The following is a 20,349-nucleotide window of genomic DNA, read 5'->3' on the forward strand; positions in this document are numbered from 1 at the left end:
TTTTTATTTAAATTTATTAGCACAATTTCATAATCCAACTCGAATAAGAATTCAATTCAAAATAATTAAATATTATATGAATTAAATTCAAGTTTATATATAGAACTTAATTCGAGTTGTTGAAGTTTATATATAGAATTTGAGTAAGAATATTATATTATTTTTATATATAATTATTAATTATATAATTTAAAATATGTGTAATTAATATATAAAAAAATAATTAATATATATTATGATTGAAATAATAATAAATATACACAAGCATATTAATTTAAATTTTATTATTATAGTTTCAATTAATAAGATTATATACATAAAATCTCTTCTAGTAAAATAAATTATAACTAATTAATTAAATTATTTAATTTATATAATTGAATTTTTTAATAATAATTAGAATGTATTATTATTTTATAATATTATTAATAATTTTTTAATAATTAAAAGAGAAATTCATATTTAAACGATTGTTAGATAATATTATATGTAAAATTAATGAAAATAATTTTTATGTACAAACACACCAACTAAATTTTTATTAAATTAAGTTTAGAACAATTCATAAATAATTTATTTTATTTATACCTTAACTTATTTTATTTATATATTTATTTATTTATAAATTTATACTATATACTATTTAACACTTTATAAAATTTAAATTTAAATTATTTAAATATAATCATATAATTTTAATAATATAATTTATAAAATTACACTAAAATAAAATACAAAATATATTATTAAAAAAATTATAATTCAATCATAATATCACTAAAATTATTTTTTCCCTTTCATTGGCCCAGAACAGATTCTACACCTTCTTGCACGTCCCGTGTTCGATTCTCTACTCTCCCTTCTCTACCTTTCTATTAATTTTTTTTTGTCTATAACTAACCATTTCAATAACAGACTCGTCAACTTCTTCTTCACTCTTCTTTCTCTGTTCTCTCTTTCTCTGTCTCATACCTAAATGGATTCCCTCTGCCACTCGTCTGCTGTTAAGGTACTAAAATTACTCCAACTTGCTTCTATTTCTTTTTCCATTTCTTTTTTCAATTTTTTGCTTGCTCAATTCAAGGGAAATTTTATGGGTTTTGTTCGTTTTCCGGGTGTTTTTTAGGGCGCCAAAGTCCTTATGGTTGGAGCAGGTGGTATTGGCTGCGAGTTACTCAAGACGCTCGCTCTCTCTGGCTTTCAAGATATTCATATAGTGAGTGTTTCACTTTCCCACGCCTTTTTTATTAAATGGGTTTTTAGAAATGGGCTCTTTTTTTTAAAATTAGGTTTTTGGTTTTCGGGTTGTACGTATAGTAGTGTTTCTAGGGTTGAAACAGAGTAATTACACGTTTTTAGCGTCATTAATGTTTTGGGGATTATTGTTTCAATTTGTTCTTAAATTGGAGTTTAACCCCCTCGTGTAATTCGTTATGAAAGAGTTTCATAGCTGTTAAGGGTTTCAATATATAGTCTGTAGAATGATATCTAAGAATTTTTTTACAAATTGTAATTATGAGCTTATGAAAGTTGGAAAGCACCAATGTTCATGAAATGTCTTCCCGGTGATGCTACTTGCGTAAAAAACATATATTTTGATGTTGCAAGTACAAGTTTTATATAATATAGATTAAATGTAAACTTGAGATGGTAGTGCGATTGTTTGGTATCTAAAGGTTGTCTTGCATGTCAAACATGGAGCTGGCAAGGTTTGCAGTGTCAATGAGGTATTGACACTGTTTTCCATTTCAGTGGCCCTTTGCTGTGGTGAGGCGTGTAGTGTCCAGTGAGAGCTAGGGTAACCAATTGGCAGCGTTTGTGTAGTATGAGAACTAAATGTGGTCCCAAAGTAGTTGCAAATGTGGTTCTATGTTTACTGATGTTGGTTGTGACCTGCTAGGTACATAAGTATGACATACAGCTTCGTACAAAAAAAAAGTATGACATACAGCTTAAGATGGTGGGGTTATGGTTCACTAATTGTTTTATGGGCTGTTAAGAGACAGTAGCCATGGATTGCCTAAGGAGTTGCATCAGGAGATAATGGTTGCTAATGGTTAGAAGTCTTTATGACAGAGTTGTTGAATTTTGAATTGTTGTTAGGGTCAGAGATAGTGGTGGAAGTGGTTTTATTGATCTATGTGCTAATGGGTGGTAGTGAGATCTAGGAGTTGTCACTCCAGAATTAAGACAGTGGTTAACTAGGACTAGATCTCTCTTCACCACCCTCATTAATTAAAAAAAAATGAAGGATCATAGGTTGGTAGAATAATTTTTTTTTTTTTTTTGCTGTTGTAAAACTGTAATTGTTCTATCTTGCTAAGTCAACTTATACCTTGAATTGCTCAACAATAATGTGGAAGTAATTGATTGCAAGACTAAATGATTGCTTTCCTGGCAATTTACTTGTTGGTTTTATGATGACTTGAGTCATCAACAAACCAACATGTATGATGGAACACATCTGAAAATTAAGCGGATGCAGGACCAAATGGTTGCTTTATCAGTATTATTTACCAATACCTACATGACTGCTTTTGTGGCTAGACATCTATTTCTTATGGAAAAGTTAAATTTTATTGCCCCTAATATTTAGTTTCTTAGGAGCCCAATTAAGGAGATATTAAAGTATGCGTTGAAATTTCAATTGCACTAAGCATTTACTTCTAGAGCTTGATCCTTGGCCTTTTGCAATATCATTTGATGTATTTTCTTGTATCTACCTATAGATTGACATGGATACAATAGAAGTCAGTAACCTTAACAGACAATTTTTGTTCCGGCAATCACATGTTGGGCAGTCAAAGGCCAAGGTAACCGTTTTTCACCATCATTTTCACTCACATGGGAAGTGTTCACATTTACATATATATTTCAAATAAATGTTTCATCCAGGTTGCTCGGGATGCTGTGTTGCGATTTAGGCCTCACATAAGCATTACACCGTATCATGCAAATGTGAAGGATTCAGACTTCAATGTGGACTTCTTCAAGCAGTTTAGTGTTGTTCTGAATGGTCTTGATAATTTAGATGCAAGGAGGCATGTGAACCGTCTTTGCTTGGCAGCTGAAGTTCCTTTGGTTGAAAGTGGGACTACTGGGTTCTTAGGGCAGGTGATCTAATGATACATATTGTCGTTTGTCAAGAATTTAGATGTTCTTCTAGTATTTGTTATTATATGATAATTGATTTGTTTCAGAATTTCTTTATCCTTCCCCCTCTTCCTTTTGGCTAAATGTTCAATTTTGTACTCTTGTAATTATTGGGAATGTTCAATTTAGCCTTTTTTAGCTTTCTTGTCCAACTTAGCTCTGAAGTTCTAGTTTCAGGTCAATATAGCCCAAAATAGAATGTCTCAACTAATTTTCTTTATTTTTTATTCGGGTAAAAGATAAGAAACTCAATTTCTTGATTTTTGAGCTAAATTTCTTGATTTAGCCTTAAAAAATTAAGATGCTCAATTTCTTGATTCTCTTGACACTTGCGCTAAAACTAAATTGAGCTTCAATTAGAAGTTTCTAGGTTAATTTAGACAAAAAGTTAAAAATGGATCCCAACAAGTACATGGGTAAGATTGAGCTTTATGCCCTTTTCTTTTGGTCTTCAAATTTTTCATTCAAAGTGGTTGTATGACGAACAATTTGTAGTTTCTGGCTTTTTTTCCTTTTGCCAAAAGATATTTTTAATTAACACAGGAAAACTAGATTATGAACAGGTTGTGAATTTCAAACATTAAACAGCTAGAAGAATTTATTCTGCTTCTTTCAATTTATTTGATGCAGTTAAATAATCTCTTTACTGTTCTGCTTAACCATTATGCTTGTATACACCATAAGATTCTTATGTTTGCAAGTTTATATTTCTTGACGTTATTTGTTTGTTTATTTGGGATAATGATGATAATATATTTTTTTTCTTCTGTGTTATGGTGTCAGGTCACAGTGCATGTGAAGGGGAAAACAGAGTGCTATGAGTGTCAGCCAAAACCTGCCCCGAAGACATATCCTGTGTGTACCATTACTAGTACTCCATCCAAGGTATGTGGTTATTGATGCTTGTCAGTATAATTCTTTTTACTATTATTTTGGAGCGTGGTGGTGGTGGATGCTCTCTGGTTAATTTGGGCTTGGAGTTGACAAAAGCAATTAAACATACCCTAGATTTTTAGCTAATTGTAAACTTCTTAGGTAAGAGAAAATATCTCAAAACCAGGAAGAAACCTGGAATCAAGTGGCACTAAATTTTGAATGTCTCTGAGCTGCCCTTTTTTTATTTGCTTTCTAGAAGTTTTTGGGACCCCCTTCCTTTAGATAGATGTTGACAAATAGCCATTTGTGAATGGTGTTTACTTGTTTGTTGACTTCCTCATTTCAGAAACTGCCTTACTGATATGTTACCTACTACCTTTTCAACATGGAAATTAAGTAATTGACTTATAAGAAAATGTTTGATCTGTGAGAATTATGTTAGTTCTTCACATAATTATCAAGAAATATATCAAGACAATGTGCCTCATATATTTGATATTTTGCTGTCTTGGTTTAAAACTGCAGTTTGTTCACTGTATAGTTTGGGCTAAGGACCTGCTTTTTTCTAAGCTGTTTGGAGACAAGAATCAGGAAAATGATTTAAATGTTCGCTCTAGTGATGCTTCCAACTCATCAGAACATGGAGAAGATGTATTTGAATGGAGAAACAATGAAGACATTGAGCAATATGGAAGGAGAATATATGATCATGTGTTCGGTTATAACATTGAGATAGCTTTAAAAAATCAAGAGACTTGGAAAAACCGTAATAGGCCAAAGCCCATTTATAGTCGGGATGTTCTTCCTGAACATCTGAATCATCAAAATGGCAATGTTGATAAGAAGTGTGCAACTGATGATCCTTTATCAGTGTCTGCCATGACATCTTTGGGCTTGAAGAACCCACAGGACATATGGAGCCTCACAGAAAATTCAACAGTTTTTCTTGAATCTTTGAAACTATTTTTTGCGTGCAGAGAAAAGGTTTGCTGATATGTCCTTTTAAGGAATTGATTGATAAAATCATTGAACCTCTTGATGATATGTTTTGGCCTTCCCAATGAACAGTTAAGGCTTTCTGTGGCAGGAGATTGGAAACTTGAGTTTTGACAAGGATGATCAGTTAGCAGTAGAATTTGTTACTGCTGCCGCAAATATTCGAGCTGCTTCATTTGGGATTCCTATGCATAGCCTTTTTGAAGCTAAAGGTATTGCAGGTAATATTGTGCATGCTGTGGCAACAACTAATGCTGTTGTAGCTGGTTTGATTGTCATTGAAGCTATCAAGGTGTTGGAAAAGGATATTGATAATTATAGGTGTGCCTCAGTTTCTTTTCCTCCTTATGAACTTTTTTTCTATTTTTTAGATACATATCAGGTGGCTTTATCCTTGTTACTCTTAAAGGTGGTTGAGAGGTATGCCTGAGGGACTGAGGTTGCCCTTTTCAGTTGTTTCTGAATTACTCAACTTGTCAACTGTCAGCTAAGCCTCAGTTTCCAACTTCTTTGTCGTTTCCAAACTAGGAGGGGGGACATGATGCTTTCTCTGTTTTGCTTGGATGTATAATCTGCCTATCTTTTGCTTTCGTTTTATGGAAGACTAGCGGCATGTAGTGTCTAAATTTTTATGAGTTCTGAAATATTAGCTGTGATTATTTTATGGCACATTTGTTCTAATTTTAATCTGATATCCATTCAGGATGACATATTGTTTAGAACATCCATCAAAAAAGATGCTTCTTATGCCAGTGGAACCCTTTGAGCCTAACAAGTCATGCTGTGTTTGTTCTGAGGTAGATCGTCTTTTGTTTGCTATAGAACTTTGTGGAAGTACCTTCACATGTGTTGGATAAATTGGTTTCCTGTTGCTTATATTCTCATGGTTGCGACAGTCACCACTAGCACTGGAGATTAATACTCACCGTTCAAAGCTGAGGGATTTTGTTGAGAAGATAGTTAAAGCCAAGCTCGGCATGAACTCCCCATTAATTATGCATGGGTCGACCCTTCTTTATGAAGTTGGTGATGATCTCGAAGATGATATGATAGCAAATTATACTGCTAACCTTGAAAAGGTATATAAACAATAAGTAGGTGGTTTATTTGTTTATTTTTATTTCAACTAATTGTTCTCTCCCATGATTCCAATCAGGTATTATCTGAGCTCCCTAGTTCAGTTACTGGTGGGACAATGCTCACAGTGGAAGATCTTCAACAGGAGTTCACTTGCAATATCTATATCAAGCATAGGTTTGTTTTTATCTTAATGTTTCATACTTTTCCACATTATGCTTAAGAAAGGTTTTCAATCTATTTACTTTTCAGACATCTATTTCATTGTTGGTTCTTTTTTATCTGACCTACTTCTAATATTTTAGCTTGGTTATGGTATGGATGGTGGTGGGAGTGGTTCTTTATTAACCTTTTCTGGAAGTTCTTGATGCTGCACATATGCTTTCTTAACTTGTTCACGTTTAGCAATCAGATCATTTTAGTTTATTGTCCTCAATATTGCCCACAGTTATGTTGGTGTTTCTGATGATTAAATCACATGGTATCAGGTGTTCCTTCAGGGCTTTAGAAAATATTTGAAATTATTTTTCTCTCACATTATCCAAATTAAGAACACCATAACAGTTTAGTGCAACTTGTTGGCCCTCTGATGATGATAATAGTAGCAATGAAGAATATCAAAATTTGTATGTGTTGTTGATTTTTTTTTGGATAAGTTTTATACTCGATTTTGAGGGCCTATGATCTCCTTAGAAAAAACGTTTTTAAGTTGTCTTCTGGGTTAGAGTCTCGGCTCAAATTTTCTTTTGGAGTGAGATGATGGTTCCTATCCATTCTAGTGGACTGTTAGAAGTAATCTCTTGTAATTATCAAATTAAATAGCTATGATGTTGTGTATAGGTTAATCGGAGACACTTAAGTTTTAGTGACAATAATTTTTTTTGTCCGAGACAATAAATGGGTGCTGCTGGGGTTCTTTGCGTAAAATTAGACTGTTAAAAAGATTTTGATATACAGATTCAATGTGATGTTTTTGGCTGGTTTTTTAATTTTCCCTGTCTTGATCTTGGATTGGCAACTAAATATTTTTATACCCTATTGATTTATCTCAGGGAAGAATTTGACGAAGAGAAGGAACCTGATGGAATGGTTCTCTCTGGATGGACACAAGCTTCTCTTGAGAAGAAGGATGATAACAAGGTGGTTGGAAATGGTGGGAACACATCGACCTCAATGCCAACAGAGGGTGAAAGAGAAGTTGAGCTCGATGAAATTTCAGAAGGGACTGAGATATCTGGGAAGAAGAGAAAACAGCCAGAGGTTTCAGCAGGTGAAACAAATAGTAGCAATGAAGTCCAAAGGCTTGATGTTGTTGACGATGATGAAGATGAGCTTGTGATGCTCGATCATCAGGATACAAGCAACAAGAAGAAAAAATTGCAATAAGTTTAAGTCGTTGGACCTTCTAACATTCTAATTTTGTTAAATTAGGGAGAAATGGTGATTCTTTGGTGCTCATAATCACTATAAGGTTGCAGCTTACTAGCGTTTTTGGATGAGTAGATGCCATTAATTGTATCCCCATTTCCTTTTTGTGGCTTACTGGTGTTGTAGAGACTAACAGAACTGGAAGCAAATCAGTGTTCAAATTTGTTCATAGGATTTTATTGTCTTGATATCAAAATTACTTGCAGCATCCCATTGTCTATACAGTTGAAGGAAATTATATAAATATCAAACACATTATAGGGTCTAAATTAAATTTCAAAGAAATTTGAATATGTATATAGTATATGTAGTGTCTTGTTGTGATAGCTAAGCAAACTACAAAATCGTTTATGACTTGTTTGGATGGTTGATTAATCTAGACACCAACACAAGGAGGGGTAAATTGGGCGGTACTGGATACCCTTCGACATGGATACGAAGGAATTGACAATTCCCTTCTCTCTGAGTATTTCTTCCTTTTCTTGGCATCTGGGTGTTCTTTTTTCTTTAAATCTTCAAGACATTGAACATCGGCCATGCACGTAAATGATTTGGATTTCCCTGAGTAGTACCTTGACAACCCTCTCCTGCTGAAAGAAACAACAATTTATATAAATATTGTGATCATGAAAAAAAGAAAGATGAAAGAATTTGGATGCTTACCTATTTGGAAGATTGTTTCGCAGCGAATCCATGTCGAAGGTGATCGTTTGAGCTGGGTTCTCCATTTCTGAGAAAGTGTTTGTTTTTAATTTGAGTGTTTAATATGAGCAGAAGAGTTGAAAAGCTGAGGAAGGGCTGGGTGGCTCCCAAGGGATGAAGATGATTAAACTAAAGTAATTAAGGAGTTGAGATTGAGGGGTTGGCTAATTGTAATTAAGATCAACGTCTTCCACATCCTCGTCTATACTTTCTCTTATCCCATACTTAATATTTCCTTTCTTTTTATTGCCATTTTAAAACGCTAATCAATCAAATCCTGTGGCTCTAGAAATATTTTTCCTTAATTATATGAATTAATATACCTAATTCATATTAATCACTTGCCTGTTGCTGTTGGCATCTACAAAATGGTATCCGATTGAATATAAATCTCACTTCTTTTCCCTTTCCCTATTGGTTTCAAGTGATTTTGGAGTATATATTAATTTAATAATATGACAATATGTGGAATAAAAAAAAATTATAAAAAGAAAATAATAAAAAATATATATATATATATTTTTTATTTTACATATTATATTATTTAATTTCTTTTTCTTTATCTAAAAAATTTACTTTTCATTTTTAACAGTTTAATTCCGAGTCACCCTCTAATATTTTTTTAATTATTTCTTGATTATTTAATTTAATTTTACATATAATTTTTATTACTAAGAAATGATTTTTTTTATTTATTTCATTTAGTTATTAAATTATTTATGTAATTAAAATTATATATTGTACCATTTAAATTTAGCAAACTTAAAATTTAAATTTTCAGAACAAAAAATGTTGAACGAGTAATGTTAGATATTTAATAGTTTCATGAACCATTTAAATTTGAGAAATATAAGTTTAATAGGTAATAAGTTAAATAAATTAAATTTAAAAAAATTAAATATAAATCAAATATTATTTTTATAAATAATTGGTTAGACTATTCAAATTTATAAATAATAAAATTAAAATATTATTTTAATGGATAATGTGTTAGAATATTTAAATTTAAAAAGAAAATTAAATTTCAATATTAGAAAGTGTATTAAATTATTATATCATTTCAACAATAATTTTAATGAGTTTACAGTGGAAAGATTTTTTCGCAATAAATACCTTTAAAAATTAATTTCATTAAATTAGTTATTAATAATTTATATTAAAAAATAAACTTATAAATATTATTAATAAAATTATTATAAATATATTTTAATTAATAAAAAATAGATGAAAATTATTAATCTTTTATAGAAAATTCTTTTTTAAATATATATTTATTTCATTTATTTTATTTTTATTCACCACTTATTTAAATCGAATCATATGAGTTAGATTTCTCTATTCACCACAGTTATCTCACAAAAATATATTAATTATTTAATTAGATTTATATCTAAATAATTATTAAAATGCAACATATCCTTGGAAAAAAAAAAAAACAAGCAAGCAAGGATTTGAAATTGAAAGAGCTAGCTCTCCAACAGCAGGGTAATCAAAACATATAATTTCCAATTAGATGAAGCCCTCTCTGTTTGCTGCCAAGAGTAACAATTACAAAATTTTCTATTAGGAAAATCATGTTTGTTCTGCTGAAACTATTGAGTCTATCCATTCCAGTTAATTAAAAATGGTTATAGATACAAATCTCTATAACCATGAAATCAATACTAAAAAAAAAAAGCAGCAAGTTTTTGAAAAATAAAAAATGGTTAGAGCACTCAGCTAGATACACCATCATACGTATAAAAAATTATATGAGCAATCCTAGCCATTAAATGCTGCTAAATATTATCCAGTTCTTGAAGCAAACAGCAAAAGTTTCCACCACTGGTGTGGTGGGTGCTCCTCATAAATTACAAAGAAGATGGAGTCAAATTCTTGAAACTGTTACTGATTTAGAAGTCTCTTCAGTTAGTAAAGCATAATTTTATACAAATTTTTTATCTCCCATTCAACCCAGAAAATTGGGCAAACATTGCTGTTCCTGAATGTTCATCGATGGCTCTAACTTCAGCAGGGCCTGTGTTTTGATCAGGAACTGAAACTGGACGATCATCAATGGTGGGTGCTGCTGGACTTGGAGCTGCAACAAGTGGTGAAGCAGCTACGCCTGTGGATTGTTTAGTTTCATCGTCAGATTTTCCTTGTGAGAATGCTTCTTGAAGTTGTAATGCATATTCCAAGTTCCAGAGAACATCTCCCATTGTAGGTCTGTCAACTCCATGTTCAGCTAGACATTTTTCTGCGGCTTCTGCAAATTTCTTCATTGATTCAGGATTGATTGTGCCTACAAGAACAGGATCAATGATCTTCTCAAGCAATCCTTTTCTCTTCCATTGCATAGCCCATTCAGCTAAGTTAACTTGCTCTCTTGGGAGCTGTGGATTAATGGCTGGCCTTGCACATAACACCTCAAGCAGCACCACCCCAAATGAGTACACATCTGATTTATCTGTCAGTTGCTGTCTCCTGAAGTACTCAGGATCTAAGTAACCAAAGCTTCCCTTCACTGCTGTGCTCACATGGCCTTGACCCATTGGTGCATCCTTGGATAACCCAAAGTCTGCAACTTTAGCGACGAAAGCATCGTCGAGTAAAATATTTGTCGTCTTCACGTCTCGATGAATGATTCCTTGTGCAGTTCCAGTATGCAGATAATGGAGTCCACGAGCAGATCCAATGGAGATCTCTAGTCTTTGCTTCCATGACAATGGAGGTAAGTTCTTGCCATATAAATGATCCCTGAAAGGGCCATTCGACATGTACTCATAAACTAAGATCATTTCATCGTTTTCGTCGCAGTACCCAATTAGTGACACTAAATGTCTATGTCTGAGCTTGGACAGCATCTGAATTTCGGTTTGGAACTCTGTAATACCTTGTTCGGACTGTGGGTTTCCTCTCTTGACGGCAACTTTTATACCGTCATCAATCACACCGAGATACACATTGCCAAAACCACCAACTCCAATTATTGCAGATTGATCAAAGTTCTTTGTGGCATCCTGCAACTCTGACAAGGAGAAATAACGACCAAGGCCAAGAGTAGATTTATGAGACCCCATTGAGGTTTTGCTTGCCATGAAACTACTGTCACTAGCATGGATAGGAAGCAACCAAGAAGAGAAGCTATTCCTCTTTTGCCAGTCTTGTGGTCTTTTGTGCCACTTGATCACCATAGCACCGAGGCCAACAAAGGCACCAAACATCATAGCAAAACCTACGGCTGCGACTGTACTCCGGCTACCGATAGCCATCTGGCCGTCGACCCCAAACTCTCCGTCCAAACTATCAACTGAGCTGCTCATTTTCATGATCTCTACTCCATTTAAAATAGCATTTATAGTACCTGTGTCCTCACCCATTGGACCTACTTGAACATTCAGTCCATTAGTCATCAAGGTTGAATTCACCACAATGTCCTTAAAATATGGAGATGCCAATTGGCCTGTGATGGATGATAAATCCAAACCAGAAATTGCCATTTTTCCATTAACGTACACGTTGAAGTAAAGATCATTAAGGGATTTACTCACAATGTCACAAAAATGCAGCCGGACCAAGTAGTTAAACAATGTATCAACCTTAAATTGCCATGTTACGTTGAAATTTGCTACCGAAGTTTGTGAATCAGCCATCTGCTGAGCAGATGAATAAACTGTTGCAGGTGCAATTAGAGGTGAGATTCCTGTTCCATACTTGATGGAGGAAGTAGGGATTGATACACTCTTAGCCAAAGCTCTGTCTTTAAGATACTTATTATCATTTTCCCAAGTCCTCCAAAGGGTATCATTTGTCGAAGTAATCAAAGGTCCTCCAACATTAATCCTGTAAACAACCTGGTATCCGTAACTTGTCAAGCCCGAAAAGCTCGAAACCGGCGAAAGGCCAGTGCCTTCATCGGAAAGCAAAACATCAGGAGCAGAAACAACCTCAATGGCATTGATGAACGCAGCAGAATTCTTCATAGGTATAAAGTGAAGGGAAACAAGTGGATCAGTCACATTAATAAGGTACTCTCTGAGAAAAGGTCTGGTTTCATTGTTGACATGGAAGTCGTGGAGAAGAACATACTTATCAGTAGTGACTGAAAATGTTGCCGTCTGAAGATGAAATCTAGTGTTAGTGAATGGAAAAAAATGAAGACGAACCCAATGCCATCCTGGAGATTTCATAGTAAAAGAATAAGTAGCTTCCTGAACAAAAATCCTTGCAGACAAATATATAGGGGAAGGAACATCTGCAGAAGTTGTAGTAACTAATATATCCTCGTCAGTTTTTAAGAAACTTTGAGCTTCATGATCAGTCTTGAAAACTCTTCCATCAGGAATAGCTGACAAGCTTTTAGCGCCACAACTGATAAGAATCTGATCAGCAGGAGTGAAGCTGGCGACTTCTGCAGAGGCAACATTAACAAAGAAGACATAGATGAGAGCCAGGAGGATAGCCATCGAAGATGACGACAGTGAGGAAGATAGAAAAAGATTGAATAAATATCTTTTCTTTTCTATCTCCATCCCTCCTGGGCGAGGGTGGATGATGGTTTTAGAATTTCGAGTGATTAAGAGATTTTGAGAGAAAAATGTTTCATTCCCTATAATGGGAATTGGAATTGGGTATTGTTGGTTATTTTTTTTTTCTTGATTATAGGTGGAGGAAAGGAATTGAAAGCTGAGATTACCTTAATTTTCCTGAGGAGAAGGCAATGTTTTAGGAAAATTAATTTTTGATCATAAAAAATTTAGACTTTTTTTTGTTTTTTCTAGTGTAGCTGCTAATCGGATAACGGTCATAAATGATTGAAATGGTCAATCACCATTCATGTACATCTCTCTCTCTCTCTCTCTCTCAGGCAAAATTAGGGCTACAGCTGTTATTTATATTTTCTTGTATATATTTTATTTGCTAACCCAAGACCCCCTCCAAATTAGCAAAACTCAAATCCCTAAACTCACCAACATTTTAATTAGTTTGATATTACATCTAGAATTGCCAACATGAATCACAATTGTACCATATAATTTTTCTACAAAAAAAACTAATTATATAAGATAGGACTTTCGTGGCTAAACTGTGAGCTACATTACTAATAGACTTTAACTAATTAGAGTCGGTTTCTAAAACGGAGTTCTTATAAATAAATAAATACGATATTCCATACTTCTAAAAAATACTTGATCGTGATATAATGTAGAAACTTTACAATTCAGAGCATGCAGTCCCACCAATTATTCTAATGAAATAGGGGAGAGGGAGGTGCCCAAATCTGTGGAAATCTTCAATTCCATTGCAAAGAATCTAGTACTTGTTGGTGAATCTGTTTGTCTCCAGCTGCCACCACGTTGAAACCTGAAAATAAATGATGAATTGAATGAAGAGATGAATCCCGTGTCAAGTGAAGGCAAATCAGAATAATGTGACCATGAAAGAATGTAAACCTACTTGTTGCACGAGAATCTGGAGAAGCATCCCAATGAAGATCATGTCCTTTCCAATCAGTTATAATTCCTCCAGCACCCTCTATCACGGGTACAAGGGAAAGGAAATCGTACGGCTGTTAAAGGGAGAAGAAAAAAATGATAAAACTACATTTATAGAGATAAAGTTAATTCAGAACACATGATCTGCAGAGCTTGATAATTAAACAAGTTACTACATTTTTTTTTTTTTGGTTTTCTGCCTCGGTGGGTTTTACAAGAGTCATTGCAAACATGCTGTATAAAAAGAAATATTAATAATGATACAAGAAGACCTCCTTTTATATGACATCTTGATTTCCTGGAAAACATCTGCACCTACTATAAACTGAATAGTTAGGACAGTCCTTATCCTCCATGGAGACTAACCACGCATGCCAAGTGTATTGATAAAAAAGCACATGAAAATGCACGCTACATACCTTGAGACCAGACTCGATAACAAGATCCACATATCCAGACGCCAAAAGGGCATAAGCATAACAGTCACAGCCGTATAATGGCACTTTCACCTATAGACAAGAAAAACACGGAAAGGGAGTTCAAAATAAATAAATTAAAACAAAAAAGATTGATGAACATTAAATGCTTTATAAAAGTTTATTGTTCATTGAGAAAACATTGTATATAGGCCTATGCCTCTAAGAATCAAGCTAGGTTTGGCTATCAACAAGTCTCGCCAAAGAGTTCATCAAATGATGCAAGTTTGTACTATTGTATTCTAGCTGGTATTTCATGGAAAGAGAAAAGGAAATTGAAAGGTAAAAAAGATATGCATGAGAATTACCCTTACATAATATATGAATTTCAGAACTGAAATTCATGATTATAGAAAAATACAAAGTATAGGCAAGACTATAGGAATTGATGTAGATTCTAAATTGGATACTTGTCAAATTTAAAGAAGAGCAGCAAAGTGATGTCACTTAGTTATTCTGTAATTACAGCTAAAAACCAAAACCAAATTCGAACAGATTATACAGACCTTACTTCTAACACGAGCAAAAGCCTCTTCAGCATCACCACTGAATAGATGCGGGCTGGTGGTATACCTACCCAAGGGAGGGCAGACAGAGAAAAAGAGAAAGAGATAGATAAGTTAAAGATACACACTACTCATATGAAATGCATGAGAAAAGTTAACTACATCTCCAGCAGTGCAAATATTTTAATCAAGTTACAAATTCAGATTCATGCACATCAACCCTTCTATTTTTTCAGTAGAAAGACAAAGAAGACCGCAAGAACATACAAGTATGCTTGTGACAGTTTTGCACAAGAGCGTGTAGACAATTCTTCCCCATTCAATGTTGTTCTCCTTCCACTTATCCCAATCCATCTCTCTCTCAGTATAGGTTGATTAATTACGCCAACAATCTGGGAACACATTTTTCGCACTTTAGAAAGAGTCCAACACTCATACAAGTTGTGCACTCAAAACTTGCCATGCATTTCTCTAGCAAATGAATCTTATGGTGAGATTCAATGCTTAAGACATTACAAGGATATGCAAACCAAAGAAATGCATAAAAATGAATGATGCTTCTATCAACCATTAATAACACATAAAAAATGTATAATAAGAAGACTGTTGCCTTGTTATGTTTGCATAAAAGAGAAGTTCAGGGGAGATAACTCTGTAGATAATCCTATTATTGCCTATTTTCCCTTGGACCTGGGGCTTGATAGTCGCAAACCTAATAGTTTTACCATTACATAACATAATGCCCTTCTTGAAGTGATAAATAGGTAAAGAGTTATAAAAAGTTCAACCAAATCAGTTAGATCTATAATGATGTAAGGTCTTTGTAAGTTATACAATTAACTGACATCAAGCCCAAAGTTACTGCAAACAAGCACTTCCTGATAGTTATACGAGAACAACATTCTAGTTTTTCTGCGAGTGACAGGATAATTTGTAGCTCACTCAATGATAGTAAACACTGCCCTTTGATAGAGATCCAGTAAATGCATGGAATTTATCCACTCAGAAAGGATAACATGAGTTGCAATGCCTTGTTTCCTACAACTCCAGTCCATAGCGGCTTTATAAAATTTTCAGAATATTTTACTAATAACATAGGTAAGCTTGATCACATAGGTACTTTCCTCTATATTAAATACAAGAGGGGAGAAAGCATCTTTCATTTCAAAAGCTACAGTACAAACAAACAAAAAGTATCTTGTTTTAATTTATGCAAAACACTTCAACAAACCTATTTACTCTAAAAGCCATTCCTCTCTTTCTAAGCTTTCAAGTTGCAACCAGAAGACAAGTGATAGACTCACCGGTTTACCTCTGTGCAGTAGAGCAATGAGTGTACCAAACAAGGGCTTGCCTGGAACAAATGAAAGCAGCATCAAGCTATTTAAGAAAATACTTCAAAGATCAGAACTTGATGACAAAAAGGAATAAAGAGAGGCAAACCGGTAATAAAACTCTTTGTGCCATCTATTGGATCCAAAACCCAAACATAGTCAGAGATCTTCTTTTTACACCTCCAGCCATTCTCCTCACCATAACTAAAATCAAAAAATTTCCAAAAGTTAGAGAAAAATAAACCTACTAATTAAGTCTTAGCAACTCAACCAATTATCTATTTATGCTGATTAAGCAAGCATTCAATTTCTTAGACAGACAGTAACACATCTTCCCCCTTCATTTAACAGGGATCGAACAGAATGCTACAAGGCTTTAAGAATAGGATAAGCAACTCACACTGCATGAGATGGAAAATTCTCCAATATAATTGAGACCATAGATTCCTCAGCTGCTTTGTCCGCAATTGTTACAGGACCTTTAGAGAATTGAATACCAGAAAACTGAGGATACAAATAGGAACTAACAAATGCACTAAGTTACAGGTGCAAGACACAACCTTTATCATTATAGGGCGGGAAAGCAGAATAAGAAAAGAAAATATGTGCCTCGATCATGATGTTAGGAAATTTGAGACCGAAGAAAAAACTTGTCTGCCCTTCAACTAAACTATGCAAGGATTTGGCTTAGTGATCTAACTAATAGTAAAAATCTAAAACAGAAGCAAAAGATAAATTTACTAGTACCAGAGTTCCTTTTCCCAGACTACTCTCATAACAGAACCAAAGTTAAGGAATTTGATCAAGCTACATGTTAATATCAGATAATCCCTAACTAGAAATTTCGGAGCCCTAGCAAATATCACCAAAACACCCATTATTGAACAGTTTAAAACCAATAGTCTAGAAATGTGAAGATTCCAGTTGCTGTCAATTTAGCCAGATTGCCAGAACTGCATTGAAGCAACACAAAATACAAAACTGAAAAATTTCCAGCCTTTTCCCTTCCCCTACCCACATTTTCTACCAACTAAATGAAACGAAGCCTGCAGTTCCCAATTGTCAATAAAAAACAAATTCAGCTGGAAATACGACTCCTTGAGCTAGCAAATTCAGCATACAAGTAAATGTATAAGAAAACATAGATTAAACATTTAACATACTCAAATCCTCCTTATCGAGAATTTCAAATTTTTTTCGGAAGTACTTGCGAATAACTTCACCGGAGGCATCAGCAAGCTCGTTGGCGACATCAGCGAAGCGGTCCAGGTCGGTTTCGGAGATCAAAGACTGGAGAGTATCAGAGTGATCAGAAAGTTTCGAATTTGAGGTCATCGTGGAAGCAAACTTTGGGTGGATATGGAGACAGAGAGGGGAATGAAGTGTGAGTGCTGGAAACGAGACGGTGGTGGCGGTGGCGGTGTTTGGAAAGCAGTGGGAGGGACAGTACTTGGGGGATTGAGAAAGGAAAGAGGATTGAGATTGAGAGAGCATTTCAAAATATAAATAGGATTTAAATAGGACGAAAATGCTGAGAGAGAGAGAGAGAGAGAGAGAGAGAGGGAGGGAGGGAGGGAGGAGAGTGACGGCTGATGCCTGAGAGATGGAAAGAGAAGCAAGGACGGTGATGGTCTGCGACTGTGCGGGCAGGGGCGTTCTGTTTTGTTTTGTTACTGTTCTAACTGAGAATTAGAAATGAAATTAAAATAATTTTTCTCCAGAATCAGATTTGAAATCAAATATAGGATCGCTTCCATTTGAAGTAATTCCGATCCTGATTCAATTTTAATTATTATTTTAATTTTAATTTTGATTATTATTATTATTATAAAATCATATTTTTATATTTACTTTAAAATAATAAATAATTAACATCTTAATAAAAATAACAATAACAATATTTAAAAAATAATAATAATATTAAAAATATATTATATATAAATTTCATACTAATATTTTATTATTTTATATATTATTATCAACTATATAATTCTTAACTAAAAATACATTAGTAATTAATTTAAAAGTATATTATATAATTAATGTCATTCATTCTCATAATTAAAGATCATTAATTTAATACATTTATAAAAATTATATAATTGATTTTATTAATTCACATTCTATTATAGATTCTATAATGGGATTAAATATATAATTTATTTAGATAAAATAAATTATAACTAAATAATTAAATTCATTAAATAATATATATAAAAGTGTGGAGAGAATGAGGAATAATAGGAATTCTATAAATGTCTATGTTTATATAATTACACATTATCCTTTTATTTGATTGGTTACAAAGTAATATAAAGATTTATTATTATTTTAAAATATTTAATTTGATCAGTTAAATAAATTTTTATTTAAATTCAAATTAGTTAAAAAATTAAATTTCTATTTAAGAAAATTTTTAAATACTTAAATTCTATCTAATTAAAAATTTTTAAAAAATAAAAAATAAAGTTAATAAAAGATTTATAATTTAGTTTTTATCATTATTTACAAATTAATCTCTATATTTTTAAAAATTTATTAGGATTTCAAAAATTAAAAAGCATTTCACAAGCATTTAATATCTAAAGCAATTCCACCAAGATAGGAGCCATTAGATTTTCTATTGAGAGCATAAACTAACTCTAAGCAATCTGTCTCCATAGTGCTAAATCTGTCTTCGCCTACACTTTTCAACCAACTAAGTGCTTCCCTCATTCTAATTGCTTCTACTACAGCCAGTGAATCTACTAGACCACATTTGCCAAAGCCTCCCCAAAACAAACTCCAAAGGGATCCCTAAGGATCCAACCAGCACCTGTCTCGCCATTGTGAGACTGAAAACTAGCATCAACATTTAGCTTCACTTGGCCTAAAGCTAGTTTAATCCACTTCAAGCTTTGCGATAAAGGTGAACAGACCACTCCTGTCTTCTTTGCTGCCTCTGCAACCTTCCAATCTTCAATCAACTGCTTAGCCATGACTATAACAGTGTCGGGAGAAGAGTGTTTATTATTCCAATTGCTTATTTAATGGTTTTCATATTTCTGTGAATCTGAACTACCATTAAAGTTATGCTTATAAGTGTTATATTTGTCTAGGCTTAACTTTGATTCATGTCGGCAAGCACTTTTTGATAGTCAATACTTTGCTATTCTACAGGGAATCACGCTCAAGGGTATTTGGAATGCTCATCAAAGGGGGAAAGCCACCACTGGATGTTGACCTTATCATAGTGGATTGATGATTGGGCTCAATGGTTATGTAAGCTATTTGTTAGTGTTTTTCTTTAGTTAAATATTGCAATTTATTATCTTCTATTATATTTGAATTAACAGACTATTAGGCTTATCAACTGTGTTTGTTAGATGAGCCATAATGGACCACGCCGTGATTAAGCAATTGAACATGTAAATGCTTTATGTGTGTATAAATTTATAGAGATTTCACATATGAATGTATATATATTTTTCACCTGTCAATTTGATATATTCATTGCAAGCCCAGGTATTTGTCATAGATTGGATACTTAATTTTGTTGATCGTTTTTTTTTTTTTGAAAATAAATAGATAGAAGTATATTAATTCAAAAGAGGAATCACAAAATCAGGAGGGATGAACGACCACTCCAACATGTTCGGAAATAAACGCGTTGCTTGTGCAAGAGCATGAGCAACTTTGTTTGCCGAACGAAATACATGAGAAACTAACAAGTTCCCACTAATCTCTTGAATTAGAGATTTACAATCTGAAACAATACCCCCAAAAATAGAAAAATCAGTCACAGAGACAGCCTGAAGAGCTTGAATTACTTGAAGGTTGTCTGATTCCACCTCCATTCTCATCCAACCTTTTTCCTTAATCCAGCTTAATGCTTCCCTCATACCCATCACTTCTGCAATTAAAGGAGAGAATCTACCAGACATACGCAATATTTTAGCCGCCACAAAGGAGCCCTCTGCATCTCGAACCACCATCCCTACTCCTGTCCATCCTACGGTACTGGTAGTGGCAATATCTACATTTAACTTCAGCCAATGAGGAGCTGGTTTCTGCCAAACACTTCCTGCATGTAGCGATATATGGGTTGCGTCTGGTACCATGGTAGTCAGTTGAGCACCCTCCCATTCCTGGTGTAAACGAACAGCTCTAAACGTGGTTGACAAAACGTTTGGAGTTCTGTTACTCCACACCACACCATTCCTCTCCTCCCACAACGACCAACAGAGGTATACTAAGGTAGCAGAATCCTTTGGATTGAAGAGAGCTAAAGCTCTTTTGGTCCATTCCTTAAAAGAATGAACATCTGGGGCAAACCATCCAATAG

General features: G+C 33.7%; 3 protein-coding genes across 3 annotated transcripts; 1 reads left to right on the forward strand and 2 right to left on the reverse strand.

Moving 5' to 3' along the window:
• The first annotated feature begins 851 nt into the window (after window positions 1-851).
• Window positions 852-7,738, forward strand: LOC110613398 (SUMO-activating enzyme subunit 2). Its single transcript, XM_021754493.2, has 11 exons — window positions 852-1,009; window positions 1,127-1,216; window positions 2,730-2,813; window positions 2,896-3,114; window positions 3,937-4,038; window positions 4,555-5,013; window positions 5,117-5,346; window positions 5,729-5,822; window positions 5,922-6,104; window positions 6,182-6,279; window positions 7,155-7,738. Exons 1-11 carry the CDS (start codon window positions 977-979, stop codon window positions 7,486-7,488), a joined length of 1,926 nt encoding a protein of 641 aa, XP_021610185.2. The 5' UTR covers window positions 852-976; the 3' UTR covers window positions 7,489-7,738.
• A 2,218-nt stretch (window positions 7,739-9,956) lies between these two features.
• On the reverse strand, window positions 9,957-13,201 carry LOC122721180 (probable receptor-like protein kinase At4g39110). The gene has a single exon (XM_043956287.1). The coding sequence runs from the start codon at window positions 12,744-12,746 to the stop codon at window positions 10,170-10,172; it is 2,577 nt and encodes an 858-aa protein (XP_043812222.1). The 5' UTR covers window positions 12,747-13,201; the 3' UTR covers window positions 9,957-10,169.
• Window positions 13,202-13,343: 142 nt separating this feature from the next.
• Window positions 13,344-17,706, reverse strand: LOC110613017 (bifunctional phosphatase IMPL2, chloroplastic). The gene is made up of 9 exons (XM_043956288.1): window positions 17,189-17,706; window positions 16,426-16,504; window positions 16,135-16,229; window positions 15,996-16,045; window positions 14,959-15,083; window positions 14,692-14,758; window positions 14,129-14,218; window positions 13,672-13,783; window positions 13,344-13,578 (listed from the first exon to the last, which is right to left on the reverse strand). Exons 1-9 carry the CDS (start codon window positions 17,517-17,519, stop codon window positions 13,508-13,510), a joined length of 1,020 nt encoding a protein of 339 aa, XP_043812223.1. The 5' UTR covers window positions 17,520-17,706; the 3' UTR covers window positions 13,344-13,507.
• Window positions 17,707-20,349: the final 2,643 nt, after the last annotated feature.

This window comes from Manihot esculenta, chromosome 4 (assembly GCF_001659605.2).
Source record: "Manihot esculenta cultivar AM560-2 chromosome 4, M.esculenta_v8, whole genome shotgun sequence".
Classification (NCBI taxonomy): Eukaryota; Viridiplantae; Streptophyta; class Magnoliopsida; order Malpighiales; family Euphorbiaceae; genus Manihot; species Manihot esculenta.

Coding starts and splice junctions, on each gene's coding strand:
- LOC122721180 (XM_043956287.1), bottom strand. CDS start 12,746: ATGGAGATAGAAAAGAAAAGATATTTATTCAATCTTTTTCTATCTTCC.
- LOC110613017 (XM_043956288.1), bottom strand. CDS start 17,519: ATGCTCTCTCAATCTCAATCCTCTTTCCTTTCTCAATCCCCCAAGTAC. Junction 16,230..16,425: donor AATTTTCCATCTCATGCAGT/GTGAGTTGCTTA, acceptor TTTTGATTTTAG/TTATGGTGAGGAGAATGGCT. Junction 13,784..14,128: donor TTATCGAGTCTGGTCTCAAG/GTATGTAGCGTG, acceptor TCCCTTTAACAG/CCGTACGATTTCCTTTCCCT.
- LOC110613398 (XM_021754493.2), top strand. CDS start 977: ATGGATTCCCTCTGCCACTCGTCTGCTGTTAAG. Junction 1,010..1,126: donor GCCACTCGTCTGCTGTTAAG/GTACTAAAATTA, acceptor GGTGTTTTTTAG/GGCGCCAAAGTCCTTATGGT. Junction 6,105..6,181: donor ATACTGCTAACCTTGAAAAG/GTATATAAACAA, acceptor GATTCCAATCAG/GTATTATCTGAGCTCCCTAG.